Here is a 23,844-nt window from a genome sequence, read left to right on the forward strand (position 1 = left end):
GCTGTGGGGTAACAAAATGTAGGAAAAGGGGTCTAAATACTTTCTGAAGGCCCTGTATATTACATCAAATAGTGTATTCCTCATGGACGTTGCCCCGACAACCATTCATTCTGCACGACTGTATACCAGGGTACAGGATGCATCAGTCACTTTTATACAGTGTGTGTGTGTGTTTGCATACGGAAAATGAATTAATAAAACCGTCAGGTATAAAGCACAATTACTTTTATTAGACGTGGGGGAAAATAACTATCCCAGTTTTCATCAGATACTTGATTGAGTGCGAAAAATATGAATTACAGAAAAAGAGGGACCTAAATGAAAAACGGATAAATAAAGCAATAGGCAATGATGCTGACAGCATCAGAGGTGGTTAAAGACTGATGCTGACAGCATCAGGTGTATTTGTAAAATGATGCTGACAGCATCAGAGGTGTTTATAGAAGGACAACTCCACAGTAACATCGAGACCGATGTATAAAATGTATGTCAAACAAAAACAATGATAGCAAAGTTAAACTAATGATACAGGTCTGCACAAGGACTACTTTTAACAATTTCCACAGAACATTTGACAAAAAGACAATTACTCGAAGAACAGTGCAGATGCAAAGTTTGGTAACAGAACGACAGTTTGTGCTGTCTGCCCCATTTCCACTGGCCCTCTACCTTGTCCTCCTGCCCCATTTCCACTGGCCCTCTACCTTGTCCTCCTGCCCCATTTCCACTGGCCCTCTAGCTTGTCCTCCTGCCCAATTTCCACTGGCCCTCTACCTTGTCCTCCTGTCCCATTTCCACTGGCCCTCTACCTGGTCCTCCTGCCCCATTTCCACTGGCCCTCTACCTGGTCCTCCTGCCCCATTTCCACTGGCCCTCTACCTGGTCCTCCTGCCCCATTTCCACTGGCCCTCCACCTACCTGGTCCTCCTGCCCCATTTCCACTGGCCCTCCACCTGGTCCTCCTGGCCCTCCACCTGGTCCTCCTGCCCCATTTCCACTGGCCCTCCACCTGGTCCTCCTGGCCCTCTACCTGGTCCACCTGGCCCCTTTCCACTGGCCCTCCACCTGGTCCTCCTGGCCCTCTACCTGGTCCCTTTCCACTGGCCCTCCACCGGGTCCTCCTGGCCCTCCACCTGGTCCTCCTGGCCCTCCACCTGGTCCTCCTGGCCCTCCACCTGGTCCTCCTGGCCCTCCACCTGGTCCTCCTGGCCCTCCACCTGGTCCTCCTGGCCCTCCACCGGGTCCTCCTGGCCCTCCACCTGGTCCTCCTGGCCCTCCACCTGGTCCTCCTGGCCCTCCACCTGGTCCTCCTGGCCCTCCACCTGGTCCTCCTGGCCCTCCACCTGGTCCTCTTGCTCCCTCTCTTGTCATATCTTTTTTATTTGTTGAAATGACCATTTTGTTTTTATGGATGACTGCCGCCCGCTGCAAAGCCAATTTCTCCTTGGAGTCCCCAAAATGCATCCTGACTGCCTGAAAGTAATCACTGATCTGACTGGGCAGGTGAGTGCAATTAAACAGAAACTTTGCCTTCATCTAGCCACCTTTCAATCCCAAATATTCTCCTCAAGGAAGGAGAGAAAAGGTCTCCCAACACTTTCACCTGGATCACTCCTTCCATTCCTCCCACCTTCTCCCCAGCCCCTTCCTGTCCCACCCTTACCTCTACAACAAACCTATCCATCCCTCTCCCACCCTTACCTCTACAACAAACCTATCCATCCCTCTCCCACCCTTACCTTTACAACAAACCTATCCATCCCTCTCCCCAGCCCCTCCCTGTCCCACCCTTACCTCTACAACAAACCTATCCATCCCTCTCCCCAGCCCCCTCCCCACTCATCCCCTTGCCCGGTCCTTCCAGTACTCTTTTCTTGAGGTGGTCCAGCTTGTCGCTGGCTAGCGCCCCCCTGAGGGCAGTGAAGAAGGCGTAGTAGTGGGCCGTGTTGTGGAGCATGAGCAGTACTCCAGCCAGCAGCTCATTGGTCACCAGAAGGTGGTGTAGGTACGCCCTCTGGTGGTTCCTGCAGCAGTAGCAGCCACACCCCTCCACCAGGGACTGAAGTCCTCTCTGTACCTGGAGAGCAGAGGGTCACACACACCCAGAGTGACACACACGCGCACACAGATGAAACAGGAACACACACACATTCCTTAGAATAGAGTGAGAGGGACAGAGGCACACGTGCACACGAACTGGCACAAACACTAATGGACACAAACCTATTATCTTTCAGGTTGATCTCAAAAGGAGTCATCTTGGTCTGGTCTTCTTGGGGATTATCGGTTCCATTCTTCTGACCTATAGCAGCTTCGGACTTGTCCAACTCCACAACTGCCAAAATACACACCAATCAAATCAATCTCTTAGGCCACACCCATTCAACTAGACCAATCTGATCCATTTACTAAACCCACACATTCCAAAGTCCATAGCAGTCAGATCATGTCCTAAAACCATACATCCTAAACCAATTATGGCCCATTGTGTTCCAATTTCACGATCTTCTCCTTTCCCACAAAGGAATATCAGTATTTGCTGTATTCAAGGCCCCGTCCACAAAAACCCACAAAAACATCCCCCCACACACAAGGGAAATTCCTCACCCAACAGCTTCATTAAATTGTTATCAGGCACTTCCATCCAAAGGTCAACTGAAGGGCAAACAGAATGATCCAGTCAGTGTGACAGAGAGAGTGCGAGCGAGAGTTAAAGGTGAAAACAAGAACGGGGACGGGGGGCAAAGGGTGGGAAAGAGGTGAAAAATGGAGGGAGAACAGGGGGGCAAAGGAGGTGGGAAAAGAGGTGAAAATGGAGAGACGGGGGGGCAAAGGAGGTGGGAAAAGAGGTGAAAAATGGAGAGGAGAGAACAGGACGGGGGGGCAAAGGAGGTGGGAAAAGAGGTGAAAAATGGAGAGGAGAGAACAGGACGGGGGGGCAAAGGAGGTGGGAAAAGAGGTGAAAAATGGAGAGGAGAGAACAGGACGGGGGGGCAAAGGAGGTGGGAAAAGAGGTGAAAAATGGAGAGGAGAGAACAGGACGGGGGGGGGCAAAGGAGGTGGGAAAAGAGGTGAAAAATGGAGAGGAGAGAACAGGGGGGGGCAAAGGAGGTGGGAAAAGAGGTGAAAATGGAGAGGAGAGAACAAAGGAGGTGGGAAAAGAGGTGAAAATGGAGAGGAGAGAACAGGACGGGGGGGCAAAGGAGGTGGGAAAAGAGGTGAAAAATGGAGAGGAGAGAAAGGACGGGGGGGGCAAGGAGGTGGGAAAAGAGGTGAAAATGGAGAGGAGAGAGACAAGGAGGTGGGAAAAAGAAAAATCAGGTCAGGAAGGAATGATATTAAATAGAGGGAAGATGAGTTTGACAGATGGAAGGAGAGAGGGGGAAAAAGGGATGGAGGGAGAGAGTGAGAGTAAAGAGAGGGATGGAGGGAGAGTGAATAGAAGGAGTGATCTGAAGAGCAAGGGGGGATAGCGAGAAGGAGAGAGAGAGGGCAAGGATGGCATGTGGTAAGACTGTGGTGCCAGAGAAGGGGAAGATTGGGCTGAGGGCTGTGACACCACCTCCCCACAGAGCCCTCTAATTAGCTGAGGGGGGGATTTGGATGCCGTCTCCTCATTCGCTGATGGACCCCAGTCCTGTCCTAACACTCATCTCCAGTGAACCTCGTTACACTCCCCCGTGCAGAATCGATTAGTGCTATCTGATACTTAAATCGGTCTGATCCTCAACTTCTGAATCTGTTACTTTAGGCTGATATAAAAACTTTTACAGTTCTCCCACAGGAGGCTTCAATTTCCCTCAGGAACACTTTAATCATATTGTGTTTTCTTTTCCTTTATCAGAGATTAACGGCAGGGCATTATTTAATTGTTATCGGTTTACTGGGTAACAGTGAGATCGTTCATTGATTTAATTTCACCATCTGACCCGTTGGGTTTGTATCTCCACCCATTTATTTGATTTAACCGAGGGCTAGAAAACGCATAAGGCATCTTATCCCCACAAACATCTCTATTTATCTTGTTCACACACACAGCAAGGGACACAATTATAAATAAAGACACTTTCTATCATATTCACACAGTAATTAACACACACACACACACACACACACACACACACACACACACACACACACACACACACACACACACACACACACACACACACACACACACACACACACACACACGCTGGTCTTTGCTGCCATAATTCTCAGTGGTATTGAACTAGAAGCTGGTTGGGAACAAAGTTTGTTGATTAATTCATGATGTTAAGCCAAAGAAGCCTCTGTTCAACAGAGAGATCTGTCTACAGTGGCAGACGGATCTGAGTGAATTACAGACTGCTGTACTCCCTGCGGTGAGGGAAAAGCCCCATGACTCTTAACTTCAAAATCCTCCTCATCATCATACTGATTAACATCAATTATCTTCAACAGCGTGATCACAGCCTTCGCCCATGAGAGCCCACTGTAATGTTTAATCATGTGCAGTGCCTTGCAAAAGTATTAAGTTTGCGGTTTTCCTATTTTGTTGCATGATATCCTGTAATTTAAATGGATTTTTATTTGGATTTCATGTAATAGACATACACGAAATAGTCCAAATTGGTGAAGTGAAAAGCAAAAAATAAAACACAGAAAAGTGGTGTGTGCATATGTATTCACCCCCTTTGAAGCCCCTAAATAAGATCTGGTGCAACCAATTACCTTCAGAAGTCACATAATTAGAACTACCCATCCCGGATCCGGGAGAATTGTCATCAACTATGGTCCTTCTGTAGCTCAGTTGTAGCTCAGTTGGTAGAGCATGGCGCTTGTAACGCCAGGGTAGTGGGTTCGATTCCCGGGACCACCCATACGTAGAATGTATGCACACATGACTGTAAGTCGCTTTGGATAAAAGCGTCTGCTAAATGGCATATATTATATTATTATATTAACTACACTAATCAGCATAGCGCAACTGTCAAAAAAATATTACTAGAAAATATTCATATACATGAAATCACAAGTGAAATATAGTGAAACACAGCTTAGCCTTTTGTTAATCACCCTGTCATCTCAGATTTTGAAATTATGCTTTACAGCCAAAGCAAGACAAGCGATGTGTAAGTTTATCGATAGCCTAGCATAGCATTATGTCCAGCTAGCAGCAGGAAGCTTGGTCACGAAAATCAGAAAAGCAATCAAATGAAATAATTTACCTTTGATGAGCTTCAGATGTTTTCACTCACGAGACACCCAGTTAGACAGCAAATGTTCCTTTTGTTCCATAAAGATAATTTTTATAGCCGAAATACCTCCGTTTCTTGTCCACGCTTTGTTGAAATCCACCAGAAATTGCGGTCATGACAACGCCGAAAAAAAATCCAAATTAGGTCCATAATATCAACAGAAACATGGCAAATGTTTTTTATAATCAATCCTCAAGGTGTTGTTCAAATATCTATTCGATAATATCAACCGGGACAATTGGCTTTTCAGTAGGAGCGAGAGGAACAATGGCCGCCTTTGTCTATTACGCACAAATCACTCTGAGAGCCACCACCTGACCACTGACGCAATGTTGTCGCTCACGCTCATTTTTCAAAATAAAAGCCTGCAACTATGTCTAGTGGCTGTAGACACATTAGGGAAGCCATAGAAAAAGGAATCTGGTTGATATCCCTTTCAATGGGCGATAGGGAGGCATAGGAACAAAATAATAATCACTTCCTGATTGGATTTTTCTTTCCTTCGCCTGCAATATCAGTTCTGTTATACTCAGACAATATTTTGACAGTTTTGGAAACTTGAGTGTTTTCTATCCTAAGCTGTCAATTATATGCATATTCTAGCATCCGGTCCTGAGAAAAAGCCAGTTTACTTTGGAAACGTTCTTTTTCCAAAAATGAAAATAGTGCCCCCCAGTTTCAAGAGGTTAAATAAAGTCCACCTGTGTGCAATCTAAGTGTCACATGATCTGTCACATGATCTCAGAATATATACACCTGTTCTGAAAGGCCCCAAAGTCTGCAACATCACTAAGCAAGGGACACCACCAAGCAAGCAGCACCATGAAGACTAGAGGTCGACTGATTATGATTTTTCAACGCCGATACCGATTATTGGAGGACCAGAAAGGCCGATACCGATTATTGGAGGACCAAAAGGGCCGATACCGATTAATCGGACCCTTTTTTTCAAATAGATTTGTAATAATGACAATTACAACAATACTGAATGAACACTTATTTTAAGTTAATATAATACATCAATAAAATCAATTTAGCCTCAAGTAAATAATGAAACATGTTCAATTTGGTTTAAATAATGCAAAAACAAAGTGTTGGAGAAGAAAGTAAAAGTGCAATATGTGCTATGTAAGAAAGCTAACATTTCAGTTCCTTGCTCAGAACATGAGAACATATGAAAGCTGGCGGTTCCTTTTAACATGAGTCTTCAATATTCCCAGGTAAGAACTTTTAGGTTGTAGTTATTATAGGAATTATAGGACTATTTCCGTCTATACCATTTGTATTTCATTAACTTTTGACTATTGGATGTTCTTATAGGCACTTTACTATTGCCAGTGTAACAGTATAGCTTCCGTCCCTCTCCTCCCTGGGCTCGAACCATCAACACAACGACAACAGCCACCCTCGAAACAGCCTTACCCATTCAGAGCAAGGGAAACAACCACTGCAAGGCTCAGAGCGAGTGGCGTTTGACACGCTATTAGTGCACGCTAACTAGCTAGCCATTTCACTTAGGTTACACAAGCCTCATCTCGGGAGTTGATAGGCTTGAAGTCATAAACAGCGCATGCTTGACGCACAACGAAGAGCTGCTGGCAAAACGCAAAGAAAGTGCTGTTTGAATTCATGTTTACGCGCTTGCTTCTGCCTACCACCTCTCAGTCAGATACTTAGATACTTGTATGCTCAGTCAGATTATATGCAACGCATGGAAACGCTAGATAATATCTAGTAATATCATCAACCATGTGTAGTTAACTAGTGATTATGATTGATTGTTTTTTATAAGATAAGTTTAATGCTAGCTAGCAACTTACCTTGGCTTACTGCATTCGCGTAACAGGCAGTCTCCTTGTGGAGTGCAACGAGAGAGGGGCAGGTCGTTATTGCATTGGACTAGTTAATTGTAAGGTTGCAAGATTGGATCCCCTGAGCTGACAAGGTAAAAATCTGTCGTTCTGCCCCTGAACGAGGCAGTTAACCCACTGTTCCTAGGCAGTCATTGAAAATAAGAATGTGTTCTTAACTGACTTGCCTAGTTAAAAGGTATATAATAAAAAATAATAGAAATCTGCAAATCGGTACCCAAAAATACAGATTTCCGATTGTTATGAAAACTTGAAATCGGTCCTAATTTAAAATCGGCCATTCCGATTAATCGGACAACCTCTAATGAAGACCAAGGAGCTTTCCAAACAGGTCACGGACAAAGTTGTGGAGAAGTACATTTCAGGGTTGAGTTACAAAAAAATATCTGAAACTTTAAACATCCCATGGAGCACCATTAAATCCCTTATTAATAAATTGAAAGAATATGGCACCACAAACCTGCCAAGAGGGCCGCCCACCAAAACTCACAGACCAGGCAAGGAGGGCATTAATCAGAGAGACAACAAAGACACCATAGATAACCCTGAAGGAGCTGCAAAGCTCCACAGCAGAGATTGGAGTATCTGTCCATAAGACCATTTTAAGCAGTACACTCCACAGAGCTGGGCTTTATGGAAGAGTGGCCAGAAAAAAGCCATTGCTTAAAGAAAAAAAATAAGCAAACACGTTTGGTGTTCGCCAAAAGGCATGTGGGAGACTCCAAACATATGGAAGAAGATAACCTGGTCAGATGGATGAATAGATGCACACTCAAGTAAATTTTTAAAATGTATTATTTCTTGTTGGTTTCATAATAATAAATATTTTGCATCTTCAAAGTGGCATGTTGTGTAAATCAAATGATACAAACCCCCCCAAAATGTATTTTAATTCCAGGTTGTAAGGCAACAAAATAAGAAAAATGCCAAAGGGGGTGAATACTTCGCAAGCCACTGTACATTTTCAAATCAATGCAACGAGCGTACTGGGATTAGTATCAACCCCACACAAATCATTAACCTAACGTCAAAGAAGTCATTTTAACACTGTCTGTCACGTTAGTCACTGACCCCATCACACACACGACGAGTCTGACACAGGTTCTGAAAGGTCCGGATAGACGTAACAATATAATGCTACAGGCTTAGGCAGATCTACAATCAGGACCAGAGGACGTTTCTCCTTCATGACAACACCTATCCAGTGTTTCAGAGCTGTAACCACTGTAGCAAAACAAGGTAGTGAAAGGTGGCTGAAGGGCCAAATGGAACGGGTCCATGGTTCTGACAGTACTGCATCACAGCTGTCAGTGGTCCATGGTTCTGACAGTACTGCATCACACCTGTCAGTGGTCCATGGTTCTGACAGTACTATATCCCACCTGTCAGTGGTCCATGGTTCTGACAGTACTGTATCACACCTGTCTGTGTGGAGCGGGCCCATGGTTCTGAATGCACTGTATCCCACCTGTCAGTGGTCCATGGTTCTGACAGTACTGTATCACACCTGTCAGTGGTCCATGGTTCTGACAGTACTGTATCCCACCTGTCAGTGGTTCATGGTTCTGACAGTACTGTATCACACCTGTCAGTGGTCCATGGTTCTGACAGTACTGTATCACAGCTGTCAGTGGTCCATGGTTATGACAGTACTGTATCACAGCTGTCAGTGGTCCATGGTTCTGACAGTACAGCATCACACCTGTCAGTGGTCCATGATTCTGAATGCACTGTATCCCACCTGTCTGTGTGGAGCGGGCCTATGGTTCTGACAGTACTGCATCACAGCGGTCAGTGGTCCATGGTTCTGACAGTACTGCATCACAGCGGTCAGTGGTCCATGGTTCTGACAGTACTGTATCACAGCTGTCTGTGTGGAGCGGGCCCATGGTTCTGACAGTACTGTATCACAGCTGTCAGTGGTCCATGGTTCTGACAGTACTGTATCACACCTGTCAGTGGTCCATGGTTCTGACAGTACTGTATCACAGCTGTCAGTGGTCCATGGTTCTGACAGTACTGTATCACAGCTGTCAGTGGTCCATGGTTCTGACAGTACTGTATCACAGCTGTCAATGTGTTCTCAAAACATCACAAGTAGCCAGCAGAATGAAGATAATTTAATTGGGTGGCATCTGATGCACCCCCATTTGTTTAAGTAATTCAAGTAGCTGGTCACATAAGGGTTAGTAGTCAGCTATTTGGTGCTTATGGAACACACAGACCTGTTGGGGGTACCTGTACACCTGTACCTGCTGCCTCTGGGTCAGTGGTGATGTTGAAAGGGAAGGTGAGAGCACAGCCTCGCTCGGTCACCTGGAAGGGGAAGAAGCTCTCAAACAGGTCCACTCCCGCCTCCACGCACGCCAGCACCTCGTCTGGCCGCCCCACACCCTGCAGCAGCCTGACAGACAGAAAGAGAGAGGCAGGCGGGCAAACAGACAAACGTATTACACTGTTGATCAATGATTGAATTACAAGACAAACTGAAAGACTCTTACCCATCTCTTATCTATCAGTGTTATCCCTGAAGCACTACAGATGCAGCATCTCTCCCTCTTGCTCCCACACACACACCAAAATCAATACAAAAACTGAACATCCATACACAGAACACATGCATGCTCATAGCAGATTGCACCCCCCCCCCATCTTCCTGAAACCCATTCCCCCCTTAACCCACCTCAGTCTCAAAATCACTCACTTTCCCCCCTCACTCTCTCTACTCCACTGCCTCGAGTTTCCAGGGCCAAACTAATTTACCATCCCATAATGATGGCCAGGGGTAGGGAGTGGATCTCCCAGCACCAACACAACCCAGGGGCAGGCTGACCCAGCACGGGCCCAATGGAGCCTATTTTCATTATGGAAACGCAGTACGGCCCAAAGGGAGCATCTGGGGGTCTCTGATACCACCTGCAGCACCACTGTCTCTCTCCACTACTCCTTCTCCACCCCAGAGCCCCAGTCGGCTCCCTCACATCCAGGATCAAGGAGGAATAGGACAGAGGTCTCCCCACCACCGGGGCACTGGGCAGCAGGCTGAGTTTAGTGGGGAGTCTACTCTCTAGCCAGACCAGTATTCCCAGTGCAGCTGGAAGAAGAGTGGGAATGGGGTTGCCATGGCTCCCAGGAGGGAAGGCAGGGGTTGCCATGGTTTCCTGGAGATTCTGAGTGAGCATTATGAGCGCAAAGTGATGGAAGGACAGAGGGAGGGGTGTTCGTCTTCCTCTTAGTCTCGCACTGTGAGAGTAACAGCAGTCCACTAGGGGGTTTTAGGGTTGAGTGTGTGTGGGGTTGAATTTAATAATAGTGTATAATATGGGGGGTGTGGGTCGCTGTGTTTTCACCAGGGGTTGGAATTGAAATTATTTTTCCAAACATTTGTTCGTTAAGTTCCGTTCCACTGTTCCGACCTGCAAAATAAAGTCCAGAACCAGTACCGGTTATATAGTTTCTTTGTTACATTAGCGCAACCTTAAATTACTTCACCAATCAGTTTGGACAGAGCAGTTTGCTATAAGCGGGCAAGTTATAGTTTTTTAGACATGGGCGCTATCGGCTGCCTAGGCTATAGTTGTTTACATGCGCTATGGACAGACAAGTGTAGGGCGTGAGATATGACTGAAATTTTGAAGGTGGGGAGAGGGAGAGAGAGGGTGGACGAGGGCATTGTTATGACATGCATTATCTGAACTAGGCCCATAGAAATATACCTAGGAAGTGGTGGCTTCTATGAAGGAACTTTGAATGTCTTTACACTGCAGAGACTTGGCTTGGTGTTGGAACAGGGTCGCTAACAAGTTTGTGTGTGCACAGCGGGCCAAGAATTAAAAACATGTCTTACCTTTCCGTAGTTAATAAATCCAATGTGAAACGTGATAACTATAGCATCCGTAACTAGCATGGAAAAAGTTAATCAATTTTTCTCTAATTAAAAATCGCTCCCTAATTTCGGAATCACACTTGTAACGTCAGTAGGCTACCTTGGCCTAAGCTTCGGCGGGGGGGAGGGGCAGGTAGCCTAAACACGCACTGACAAAGAATTTCAGCTGGCAGGCAGACACTGGAACACGTTTCTGAGTGACGGACTGAGGGCTTTGCATAGGCGTCTTGTTGAGTTTGTTTTGGTGAAACTGACAAAATGCCTGGAATGTAAGTTATTCATCTGTTCTCATGCTTTTAAAATAGCGGTTCTGTTCCAGGACAGTATAGATCACTTTTCTTCCTGGTTCTGTTTCTGTTCCTCTAAAAATGTATTTATTCTTCAGTTCTGTTCCCTGAACCGTTTCCAACCCCTGGTTTTTTCACATGATCACTCAATTAGAGCCATTACTTGGTCAGTCAGTCCCCTCTCCTCACCTGGTCCCTGCTGTACATTCTAAAATTGGTCTGAGTGGAGAGAGGGAAGAGCCAGACTGCAGATGAGAGACAAAGAGGAGTGGAGAGAGGGAATAGACAGACTGGAACAGAGTAGAGAGGGAGATAATTAAAAAGTGTTAAAGGAGGTATGGATTGTTTTTGAAGAGTATCCTGCTTTGGGGGGTGGAGTGAGGGAAGGAGAAACACGAATAATTGGTGCTGTAAGGGGAGGAGGAGTGAGTCAGGGAAGGAGAGAGAGTGGGAAGGTGCATTCATATTTAGGGTTTATAGGCGTGTAGGTGTAAGAAGGGTAAAAGCTGGCAACTGGAGCTGGTGTGGAGGGGCACTTAAACCTGATTTTGGGCTAGATTTCGCTAGCTAGAGCGTATGAAGCGTTAATGGGCAGGGTTGCCAACTCGGTAGCTTTGATCTATGTTATTGTGACATTTCAGATTCCTGACAGCAACTTTTCTTCCCTCTGAAAAAGATTAGCAACATATTCAGATACTTTTTTTAAGGCAGCCTCAGTTTTTCCTCTGAGAGATGTTGATAGATTTACCAACTAACTTTTACTGCCGTGAAGCAGCCGAGAAGAGGGAGAGAGAGAGTGGGAGAGAGCAGCTGCCTGAGGCAGAGCTGCAGCACACACACAATGTGCTGACAAAGAGCACATCGTTCTGTTTTGACAGTTTAGTCATAATAAACAAAACATAGTGGGATATGTCATTCCTGCCAATGCCCCCTACAGAGGGAGCTGTTATGTCACAAGCTATAGACCCCTTTCCAGTACACGACACACTGATGTCACGCACAGATGCGAGCAACTCTTGGCTGCAGTGAGGGAGCAATCGCCATCTGCACCCATTCCACAGATTTACGTTTTTTATTACTTTAAACAAAATAACCTTTTGTGGTTCTCACATGATTAAAATGTTGTGATTATTGCTTGAACATTAGCTAAGATTATATTTGGTTGTTATCTTCGCGAAATAACTATTTTGGATGCAGCATTTGTTAGCTAAAATGCTAACGCTCAATGACATTGGCTGTAACAAAAGCTAGCCAATGTGTTCATACAGGCACGTGGAGGCCACACACACACACACTACTGAGCCTAATTTTGACTTGTTTTAAGGACATTACATCAAATTTGGAACAGCCTGTAGTGTGGTTTTCCACTTTAATTTTGAGTGTGACTCCAAATCCAGACCTCCCATGGGTTGATACATTTGATTTCCATTGATCATTTTTGTGTGATTTTGTTGTCAGCACATTCATCTATGTAAAGAAAAAAGTATTTAATGAGAATATTTCATTCATTGAGATCTAGGATGTGTTATTTTAGTGTTCCCTTTATTTTTTTGAGCAGTGTATTAAGCAGGACATTCATGCAAGCTTTAAAATCCAATTATAATCCAAAAGTAGTGTGAAATACAGTCATAAGCAAATAAATAGGAACTATTAAGAACTCCCATTGCCCTTGTGTAACAACTTCTGCACATTGCCCTTGTGCAACTATTTTTTCTAACACAGAAAGGAGTCTGTGATGCTTCCATGTAGTGCCTATGAAGAGTTTTTGTATGCTATATAGCCTTTATAAGATGAACATTTGTTTACGGGTGGACCACGCACACACACCTGGGTTTGTCCTCAGGCAGCTCCTTGATGACGGCGGTGATGAGCTGGGTCCGGAGGTGTGTCTCCATGGCTGCAGTATGGAGCCCGTCCAGACAGAATCCTCCTACTGGCCGCTTGGCCGTCTCCCTGGCCGACCGCACCCTCTCCTCCAGCACATCTCCTCCCTCCACCACCCCCAACACCTCCACCCCACTCAACTCCTGGAGACCACAGAGAACGAAAGACAGGGTTCATACACATTTTGACATGGAATTGTATGACTTTTCCATGACTTTTCACCAAATTTCCATGACCAACGATTGACGGCCTCTATGTACAGAAGGTATAAAAAAGTAAGCGTAATGTGATGTCGACACTGGGAGGCTGCTCTCTGATTCCATGAACCATCTCCTGTCTCTGAGCAAGGCACCTCGCACAAAGTAGAACACCTGTTAGGCAACTGTATAAAACATGTGGTCAACCCTCAGACTGGAGAGCTACTGGGTGTGCAGGCTTCTGATCAAGCCCTGCTCAAAACACGTCAGAGACAGTTTATCAGGGTCGGTTGAGCAGCTTACTTCTAAAGTGTAGTTTGCTAGAGGAGGACAATAATAAAAGCCTGTACACCCATTGGCTATCCTGGAGGATGGTTGACCACCCTTGATGTAAAACATTGCAACCAAATTATTATTTTTTTTTTTAAGTGAGTCACTCATTCAATATATTATAGATAAAGAATCCACACATTTTCTTCAGTCATATTTGGCTACCTTAGAAGTGTTTACTTTGCAGGCTGACTAGCATCTATTGAGTTACAATGCCTCAAACTGGATGCCCAAATCAACTGGAAGTATCTACAAAACAAGATCCACATAATCCCAAAAATATGGTACATCTGACTAATTTTCCTAAAATTAAATATTCCCGAATCACAAATGATTCTGATTCACATGATTCAATTCAACGTGATTCAACCGAACCCCAACTAATACAATGGCAAAATGAATTGTTCGTTTCATTTTAAAAATATTGTTGACATGAATCATATAATTAGTTCAAAAAAGTAAATCAACTTTGCATTAATTTTTATTTAACTAGGCAAGTCAGTAATTTTGTATTATTTTTTATATACATATATATGTTTTACAATGATGGCCTACCAAAAGCCCTCCTGTGGGGCTGGGGGATTAAAAATAAAATACAAATATTGGATAAAACACACGACAGTGTGGCCTTATTCACAAGTGTCATAACGTTGGCCTGGGGGTAGGTTTATGACAGTCATAAATACCTCTTCCCCCCTTTTTCCTCTCTCTACCCTACTGATGTGACATTTGAAAAACCCTTGGTTAACATAGAGATTCTGGGAACATCAGAAGGTGGGGGAAAATTAACTATATTCTGGTAATCCAACCAATTGAACATATGTACTTAATGAATATGATGTCAGTTCGGTTGTCATCTGAGACATTCTCATCAATGATAGGATGACAAACTCTACAGTGGAAAGTCTGCACATTGTAGTTATCGGATTCACATGGAATTGTTGTTCAATTTAAATGTTTGAATATAAAATTATTGGTGAAGAGATTAAATGTCATTTTAGCTTCCAAATGAGAGATTTGGGTTTTCATAAGATTAGGGCTCTGCTCAATCAGTGGCCCGACCCTGTGAAAAGACATGGGTTATAAAACTTTTCAAACACAACCTTCTCGTTCCACTATATAAAGCCTTGACGAAAATGTAACCTCCTGTTCCAAGTATGTGAGGTGTGCAGCCTCTGCGTTAAAAGGACTAACATGTCAACTACAGCACTAAGCCAACCTCAGCATGAGCTTTGGTTGCGAATGGTATGAACTTTGAACCCTTATTCACTACAGAAGTGATACCTCCTAGCTGTTGAGTTAGCAACAGCAGCTGCAAACGTGGGCTTGGAAAGAACAGACAGAGTATCCCGTCTACCACACAAAGACATTACCACAACGTATCCAATTTACCACCAGAGACATTCTTCAAAGGAGTCGGTTGGGCAACACGGCCTTCCATCTACCACCAACCTACCGAAGTGCAGCTCAGAGTAAATATTTATTACATTTTCCAAATGGCCGGTAATTTAGAATGCATAAGATACTGTATTTACGATAGCACAGCTTCTCCCTTTGTTCCTCAGTCTTCCCGCTCTTTCACTCAAACCCAGACCCTTTTCTTTTGTGTAACCAGCTGTCATATCTGTTCTGTCCTGGGACGTTTTCCTTTATGACATAATTTGTAATCAAGGTATAATTCATTCTGTGTATATGTAATTATGTGTGATTCGTTGGGTATTTAGTAAATAAATAATTAAACCCAATTTTGTATTGCTGAGTCAACTTGTTAGCCAGGGTTCGTGAAGATAACCAAGAATTTACAACTTTCAGATGAGACTGAATTAAGGTGACGATTAATATTGACTGCTATTGATGTAAAATATTACTAGATCTTTAAGAGTTTATTTGGATGATAACAGCTCTATAAATATTATTTTGTGATTAGCTCAATCATGTAATATTAATTACGGAGAAAGGATTTTATAGAATAGCATGTCATATCACGTAATCCAGCAAAGCCAAAGACACGACACAAGTGTCAGTGGTTTTTTGGGACATTGACATGACAAACATGTATAGCTTAACGGTTAACTAGAGGGTACAAAAAACAGTTGAAGTCAAAAGTTTACATACACCTTAGCCAAATACATTTAAACTCAGTTTCACAATTCCTGACATTTAATCCTAGTAAAAAAATCCCTGTTTTAGGTCAGTTAGGATCACCACTTTATTTTAAGAATCTGAAAATGTCAGAATAATAGTAGAGAGAATGATTTATTTAAGCTTTTATTTCTTTCATCACATTCCCAGTGGGTCAGAAGTTTACATACACTCAATTAGTATTTGGTAGCATTGCCTTTAAATTGTTTAACTTGCTTCAAACGTTTCGGGTAGCTTCCCACAATAAGGAAGTATGCTTGGGGTCATTGTCCATTTGGAAGACCCATTTGCAACCAAGCTTTAACTTATTGAGATGTTTCTTCAATATATCCACATAATTTTCCTGCTTCATGATGCCATCTATTTTGTGAAGTACACCAGTCCCTCCTGCAGCAAAGCACCCCCACAACATGATGCTGCCACCCTGTGCTTCACAGTTGGGATGGTGTTCTTCGGCTTGCAAGCCTCCCCCTTTTTCCTCATTATTGCCAAACCGTTCTATTTTTGTTTCATCAGACCAGAGGACATTTAACCAAAAACTACAATCTTTGTTCCCATGTGTAGTTGCAAACTGTGTCTAGCTTTTTTAAATAGCGGTTATGGAGCAGTGGCTTCTTCCTTGCTGAGCGGCCTTTCAGATCATGTCGATATAAGACTAGTTTTACTGCGAATATAGATACTTTTGTATCCGTTTCCTCCAGCATCTTCACAAGGTCCTTTGATGTTGTTCTGGGATTGATTTGCACTTTTCACACCAAAGTACATGCATCTCTAGGAGACTGAACGCGTCTCTTTCCTGAGCGGTATGGCGGCTGCATGGTCCCATAGTACGCAAGTATAAGCACCATCGTTTGTACAGATGAACGTGGTACATTCAAGTGTTTGTTCAAATTGTTCCCAAGGATGAACCAGACTTGCAGGTCTATAATTTTTTTCCTGAGGTCTTGGCTGATTTCATGGAATTTTCCAAGCCGTTTAAACCCGTTTGGGCTAGTGGGCAGCATTTTCACTTTTGGATGAAAAGGGTGCCCAGAGTAAACTGCCTCCTACTCAGTTCCAGATGAGAATATATGCATATTAATAGTAGTATTAGATAGAAAACACTCTGAAGTTTCTAAAACTGTTTGAATGATGTCTGGGAATATAACAGAACTCATGTGGCAGGCAAAAACATGAGAAAAAAATCCAACCAGGTAGTGGAAAATCTGAGGGTTGTAGTATTTCAACTCAGCACACTATTGAAGATTGGTCATGTTGCACTATATCCCACTTCCTAAGGCTTCCACTAGATGTCAACAGTCTTTAGAACGTTGTTTCAGGCTTCTACTGTGAAGGGGGGCTGAATGAGAGGGGAATGAGTCAGGTGTCTGGCAGAGAGCCATGGGCTCGAGACGTGCGGTCATCAGAAAGTTACCTCTCGTTCCATTGCTTTTCTACAAAGGAACTCTCCGGTTGGGACATTATTGAAGATTTATGATACAAACATCCTAAAGATTGATTCTATACTTTGTTTGATTCTATACTTCGTTTGATATGTTTCTACGACCAGTAATATAACTTTTTGGACTTTTCGTCCGACCTTTCCGCTGGACTTGCCCGCACCTCGTGAGTTTCGATTAATTTACTAAACGCGCCAACAGAAGGTGGTGTTTGGACATAAATTATGAACTTTATCGAACAAATCAAACATTTGTGGAACTGGGATGCCTGGGAGTGCATTCTGATGAAGATCAAAGGTGAGTGAATATTTATAATGCTATTTCTGACTATTGTTGACTACACAACATGGCGGTTATTGCTTTGGGCTCTGAGCACCGTACTCAAGATTATTGCATGGTATGCTTTTTCCGTAAAGTTTTTAAAAAATCTGACACAGCGGTTGCATTAAGGAGAAGTTTATCTAAAGTTACATGTATTATAGTTGTATCTATTATCAATATTTATTATGAGTATTTCTGTAAATTGATGGGGCTCTCTGCCAACTCACCGCATGTTCTGGAACTACTGAACATAACACGCCAATGTAAAATGAGATTTTTGGATTTAAATATCCACTTTATAGAACTAAACATACAGGTATTGTGTAACATTTAGTCCTATGAGTCTCATCTGATGAAGCTCATCAAAGCTTAGTGATGAATTTGATCTATATTTCTGCTTTTTGTGACAACTCTCTTTGGCTGGAAAAATGGCTGTGATTTTCTGTAACTTGGTGGTGACCTAACATAATCGTTTCTGGAGCTTTCGCTGTAAAGCCTTTTTGAAATCAGACACTGTGGCTGGATTAATGAGAATTGTATCTTTAAAACGGTGCCTAATACTTGTATGTTTGAGAAATTTGATATGAGATTTCTGTTTTTTTTTTATTTGGCACCCTGCAATTTCACTGGCTGTTGGCGAGGGGTTCCCGTTCCCAGACAGGTTTAAAGGCAGTCAACTTAGTGTATGTAAACTTCTGACCCACTGGAATTGTGATACAGTGAATTATAAGTGAAATAATCTGTCTGTAAACAACTGTTGGAAAAATGACTTGTGTCGTGCACAAAGTAGATGTCCTATCCCGACTTGCCAAAACTAAAGTTTGTTAACAAGAAATTTGTGGAGTGGTTGAAAAAAATAGTTTTAATGACTTCAACCTAAGTGTATGTAAACTTCCAACTGTATGTTTTGAATTGTCTACCTACCTAGTTAGTCTGTTCTCTATCACATTTTATAGGCCTACTACCTGCTGCTGCTGAATTGTCCGACTGTCTATCTCTCCTTGAGCAACAGCCCACTCGTCTCACACAAAACAGACACACTTTGTTATTCCGAACCTGGCTGATATGTTTATTTGACTGTTAAAATATATAACTGTGAATAAATAAATTACATTAAACAGAAATGTAATTCATTTGGACTTTTCCTAACCTTTTCAGATTTTATTTAAAAATTTAATTACTTTTCCAGGATTTTCATGACCGTACACACACTGGAAAGGGTGAGAGAGAGAGATATGTTGACAGTAAAAGTAGCCCGTGTCTGTACAGTATACTTATAAATGACTGCCACACCCCATGTAGGTGAAGCTTTTAATTGAATTCCTCTAATATTGGGAGCATCATCATGGCCTTGTGTGAGGCTACAGCAGCATCAGTCCCAGACAGACCTGTGTTTTGTGGTGGAGCAGCAGACACTCATCCAGGTGGGCCAGGGTGCGGTCCACTGACTTGCGGACCCTCTTGCGAGAAGTGTTGATCTGCCAAGTCTCTCCGTCTGCCATGCTCTGGTACAGGTCTGGCTGGACAGCCTTCTGAAGAGCCATGAACTTCGCAACCGTCAGCTCGATACGACCGCCACTGCCCCACACAGACACAGTCTGGAACAAACACAGACAGTGTTAGCACAGATTGAATAATGAGCCAGATAATTCACCGGATGTATAAATGTGAAGCATCCTCTTGGCGTTTCCTCTCAGTACCAAATATGGTGATGAGAGGAAGCACAGTGGCCGGAAGTGGGAGAAGATGGAACAAGAAGGGTTTTGGCCGACATTCTGCACATTTCCTCACCGATAAAACATTTGATTTCAATAAAGTTCTCTGTTCCCAAAGCTATCTTGTTATACAGTGCCTTTGGAAAGTATTCAGACACATTGACTTTTCCCACATTTTGTTACATTACAGCCTTATTATCCTTAAAATGGATTTGCAGATGTATTACAAATTAAAAACACCTTACTTACATAAGTAATCAGACCCTTTGCTATGAGACTCAATTGATCTCAGGTGCATCCTGTTTCCATTGATCATCCTTGAGATGCATCTACAATTTGATTGGAGTAAACCTGTGGTAAATTCAATCGATTGACATGATTTAGAAAGGCACTCACCTGTCGATATAAGGTCCCACAGTTGATAGTGCATGTCAGAGCAAAAACCAAGCCATGAGGTGGAAGGAATTTTCCGTAGAGCTCCGAGACAGGAGTGTGTCGAGGCACAGTTCTGGGGAAGGGTACCAAAACATTTCTGCAGCATTGAATGTCCCCAAGAACACACCGGCCTCCCTCATTCTTAAATGGAAGAAGTTTGGAACCACCAAGACTCGTCCTAGAGCTGGCCGCCCGGACAAACTGAGCAATCGGGGGAGAAGGGCCTTGGTCAGGGAGATGACCAAGAACCCGTTGGTCACACTGACAGAGCTCTAGAGTTCCTCTATGAAGATGGGAGAACCTTCCAGAGGGACAACCATCTCTGCAGCACTACCAATCAGGCCTTTATGGTAGAGTGGCCAGACAGAAGCCACTCCTCAGTAAAAGGCCTGCTTTGAGTTTGCCAAAAGGCACCTAAAGGAGTCTTAGACCATGAGAATCAAGATTCTCTGGTCTGATGAATCTAAGATTGGCCTGAATGCCAAGCGTCACATCTGGAAGAAACCAGACACCATCCCTATGGTGGCAGCATCATGCAGTGGGGATCTTTTTCAGTGGCAGGGACAGGGAGACCAGTCAGGATCGAGGCAAAGATGAACGGAGCAAAGTACAGAGAGATCCTTGATGAAAACCTGGTCCAGAGCGCTCAGGACCTCAGACTGGGGTGACGGTTCACCATCCAACAGGACAACGACTGTAAGCACACAGAAAAGACAACGCAGGAGTGGCTTCAGGACAAGTCTCTGAATGTCCTTGTGTGGCCCAGCCAGAGCCTGGACTTAAACCGGATCAAACATGTCTGGAGAGACGTGAAAATAGCTGTGCAAGGACTCTCCCCATCCAACAGGACAGAGCTTGAGAAGATCTGCAGAAGAATGGGAGAAACTACACAAATACAGGTGTGCCAAGCTTGTAGCGTCATACACAAGAATACTTGAGGATGTAACCGCTGCCAAAGGTGCTTCAACAAAGTACTGAGTGAAGGGTCTCAATACTTATGTAAATGAAATATTTCCTGTTTTTTAAATATTTTTAAATACATTTGCAAACATAAAAAAAAAAAAAAAGTTATGAGAAAAAAAATGTAATACATTTTAGAATAAGGCTGTAACGTTATAATGTGGAAAAAGTAATGGGGTCTGAATACTTTCCCGAATGCACTGTAGTTATAACAATCTGTTGTTAGTGTCAACTCTGACACATACAACTACACACACACACACACACACACACAATCACACTTAATTCCCAGAAATGTAAAGCATTTAGACAGACTCCAATGCGTAGTCTAAAACAATTTTTTTTGCTGGATAAGTAGAACCTCAAACATGACCTCTGACCTTGTTGGTGATGTGACCTGGGGGGCATGAGGTCGCAGGGTCGTGGAGGGAGCAGTACAACACCGTGTCATGAAGACCTGTGAAAGGTCAACCACAGTATTAAAGCATGCATAACACTGCATTCATCCTACTGCAGAACAGACAGCTCAGCCGGTCCAGTAGCATGAGTAAAAGACGCATCGACTAATAGTCTACACAGCAACAGGAGGCAGATATATAGACTTGTTGGTAATGTCAGATAGTTAGTTCATTCTGTTAAATATACACTGGAAGCCATGCAAGAGGAGGCGTGGCCTTAGAGGCTAGCTGTGAGAGAAGATCAGGTGACAAAACCAGAACCTAAACAAAAACAACAAGCACTGGCAGGCGGTGGCACGCTCACTTTTAATTACCCAATCAGGTTACTCCCTCCCTGGCCGCCTCAAGACACAATGTAATAATTCCCTGCGTGTGAACAAGTGCTGGGACGCTAATTACATTTTCTCATTTCAACTTGGCTTGCCCAGGGGCAGGAAACAGCTCAGTGGTGCCACACTACAGCCAGCCATCTCTGTTAGAGAGTGATGACTTTTGACTTTCCTACAGGAGGGCTGTTTCAAAGCCATTTGGGACTTATGAAGCATACATTCGGAGCTCTTAGAAAGGGCTAAGGCCGATTGTGCTTTTCAACACTGCACTTCTGCCTCATCCATTCAAATATTCAGCAACGAAGTGATGTACTTTTCTCTTTATGTCCAACTGCTTTCGAGTTAAGCCGAGACAAAATGTATAGAAAGTTCTGTAGATGTGTTCATGTTAAAAACTAAAGACACTTTCACTTACATTAATGAAAGTTTGTTCACTCAGTAGAGCTTGTCTAATATGATATGCTCTAAGCATATGAATGCATGACATGTTCGACTTTCCTACTGCAACGGCGCAGACAGTAGATGTAGTGAGGGGGTGGGTATAATTTGTGGAACGTTCCAACAGGAATCTGTTTCAAAAACTTGGTAAATTACAAGGTTGCCAACAAACAACGCATACAAAGTTGTATAGGGGCAGAATAAGATACCGGGTAGGGTGTGGGTTAATTCATTAAGTTTTTCACTCTTTCCACACTCTGGTAGCCTATGGACAAACATTAAGAATAAGCTACATGGTGAATTGATGCCTATTTGGCAGCTAGTTTGCTAGGTGAATTGAGCATGCTACTTTGTATGTGTTGCTTGTTGGCAACCTTGTACTTTACCAAGTTTTTGAAACAGATTCCTGTTGCAATGTTCCACAAATTATATCCACCCCTAGTGAGGCATAATATCAACAAGAATAGTCAGTGCCAACCTGCAAACTTCCTGACTCCCTCCTTGAACTCCTCCAATACTTCCTGGTGTTCCGCTCTAAAGGAAGTACACACAAAGCAAGTACTTTAAATACTATTTTGATCTGTGTGTTAGAGAGACAGGGAAAGAGTGTGCTAAGAGGCTCTCACAGTGTGTTCAGGGTGAGCTGTGTGACAGAGGGCAGGTTGTTCAGTGTGTGCAAAGTGTCCTGGGTGAGGTGTGGCACGCTGCCGCAGCGGGTGTACAGCAGGCACCCCGGCACCTCTATGGAGTGCTGTCCTGCCCTGCCCAGTCCCGTCAGCACACCTAGCCGACAGCCCTGCACCACCATGGACAGCTCCAACTTCATCCTGCCTGACAGACAGAGGAGCGAAACAAGGGGGATGATGAAAGAGAGTGGGCTTGTTTTACATCGATATTTTGACTGACTGATCTACAAATAATAATGAGTAGTAGATCGGTCAGTCAAAATATACCCACAATGCATCACAGATTTGATGCCATCTAACACGCAAATGTGAAATATGGAGTATTGACATTTGTGGTGCAAGTAGAAAGGTATATTATAAGCATATAATAGAACATAATAGAAACGGATGATTCCAGCAATTAACAGATGTTTACGGTTTAAAATGTCTGTCCATACGTACTATGGCCAAAATGGGAAAACAACTGGCTAGCTTGACGATGTTGTTAGCATTCGCTATCACTACTGTAGCAAAATTCAGTGGCGTTTTTAATAGCCCAGTATAATAAATGTTTACATTTGTCTGATTTTCGAAAACCTAGACAAAGCTCAACAGGATAAAGTAACGTTTTCATATTTTCAAAACATAGTAATTGAACATTAAGCATCTTTCGCTTACCAGGAACCAAAGCACGTGAAAACTACACGTCGCGAACTTATGAACGGCGCACGCACTCCAGTCACTTCCATTATACGTCATAATTTTCGGAGCTTGCAGAGAGAGGGTCGTCACTATTTAACAAATCCCCATTCATAATTATGGCTGAAGCCCGCCTATTTGTACAATTTATCTTATTAAAATCTGTTGCTGCCCCTAACCTAAACTTAAATTGAGACTAAAAAGCACATTTTCGTTTCCATAAATGTGTACGATATTTTGACTTTGTGGCTGTGGTAAACTAGTGACAATTTGCAGAACTCTCGTTACAAAACATAATTTGCTGTTGAATAGACAGAGTGTGTGCATACATTATAACATCTGCAAACTCTTTCTGTGGGACTATGATAATGCTGTGTGGACTTTTGCAAATTCAATCAAGGTTGATTTAGGGTATATTTTTTTACAACACAGTCAAACGTTCAACATTTGGGGAGGGATCCAAAGTTACTATAGTTACCAAAGGGACGCTTCTGTTGACAAAACGTTGGAATGGGACTTGTAGTTTACTAATGCCACTGTCAAGCAAA

At 43.4% G+C, this 23,844-nt stretch overlaps 1 protein-coding gene and 1 long non-coding RNA gene across 3 annotated transcripts; both read right to left on the reverse strand.

The window, feature by feature from the left end:
• Positions 1-208: 208 nt before the first annotated feature.
• Positions 209-1,751, reverse strand: LOC124039127. Its single transcript, XR_006839512.1, has 2 exons — positions 975-1,751; positions 209-914 (listed from the first exon to the last, which is right to left on the reverse strand). It is a non-coding gene; the product is annotated as an uncharacterized LOC124039127 (long non-coding RNA).
• Positions 1,752-1,852: 101 nt separating this feature from the next.
• Positions 1,853-23,394, reverse strand: qtrt2 (queuine tRNA-ribosyltransferase accessory subunit 2). 2 transcript variants are annotated; one of them, XM_046355628.1, is made up of 9 exons: positions 23,276-23,394; positions 22,559-22,763; positions 22,411-22,466; positions 21,088-21,164; positions 18,986-19,195; positions 13,112-13,311; positions 9,337-9,515; positions 2,224-2,335; positions 1,853-2,077 (listed from the first exon to the last, which is right to left on the reverse strand). In XM_046355628.1, exons 2-9 carry the CDS (start codon positions 22,756-22,758, stop codon positions 1,987-1,989), a joined length of 1,125 nt encoding a protein of 374 aa, XP_046211584.1. In that variant the 5' UTR covers positions 22,759-22,763; positions 23,276-23,394; the 3' UTR covers positions 1,853-1,986. The 2 variants fall into 2 exon arrangements, 1 of the variants encoding a protein (XP_046211584.1); XR_006839601.1 differs by having other exon boundaries at positions 1,936-2,077; positions 9,350-9,515.
• Between the last annotated feature and the right edge of the window lie 450 nt (positions 23,395-23,844).

Source organism: Oncorhynchus gorbuscha, linkage group LG07, assembly GCF_021184085.1.
Source record: "Oncorhynchus gorbuscha isolate QuinsamMale2020 ecotype Even-year linkage group LG07, OgorEven_v1.0, whole genome shotgun sequence".
Classification (NCBI taxonomy): Eukaryota; Metazoa; Chordata; class Actinopteri; order Salmoniformes; family Salmonidae; genus Oncorhynchus; species Oncorhynchus gorbuscha.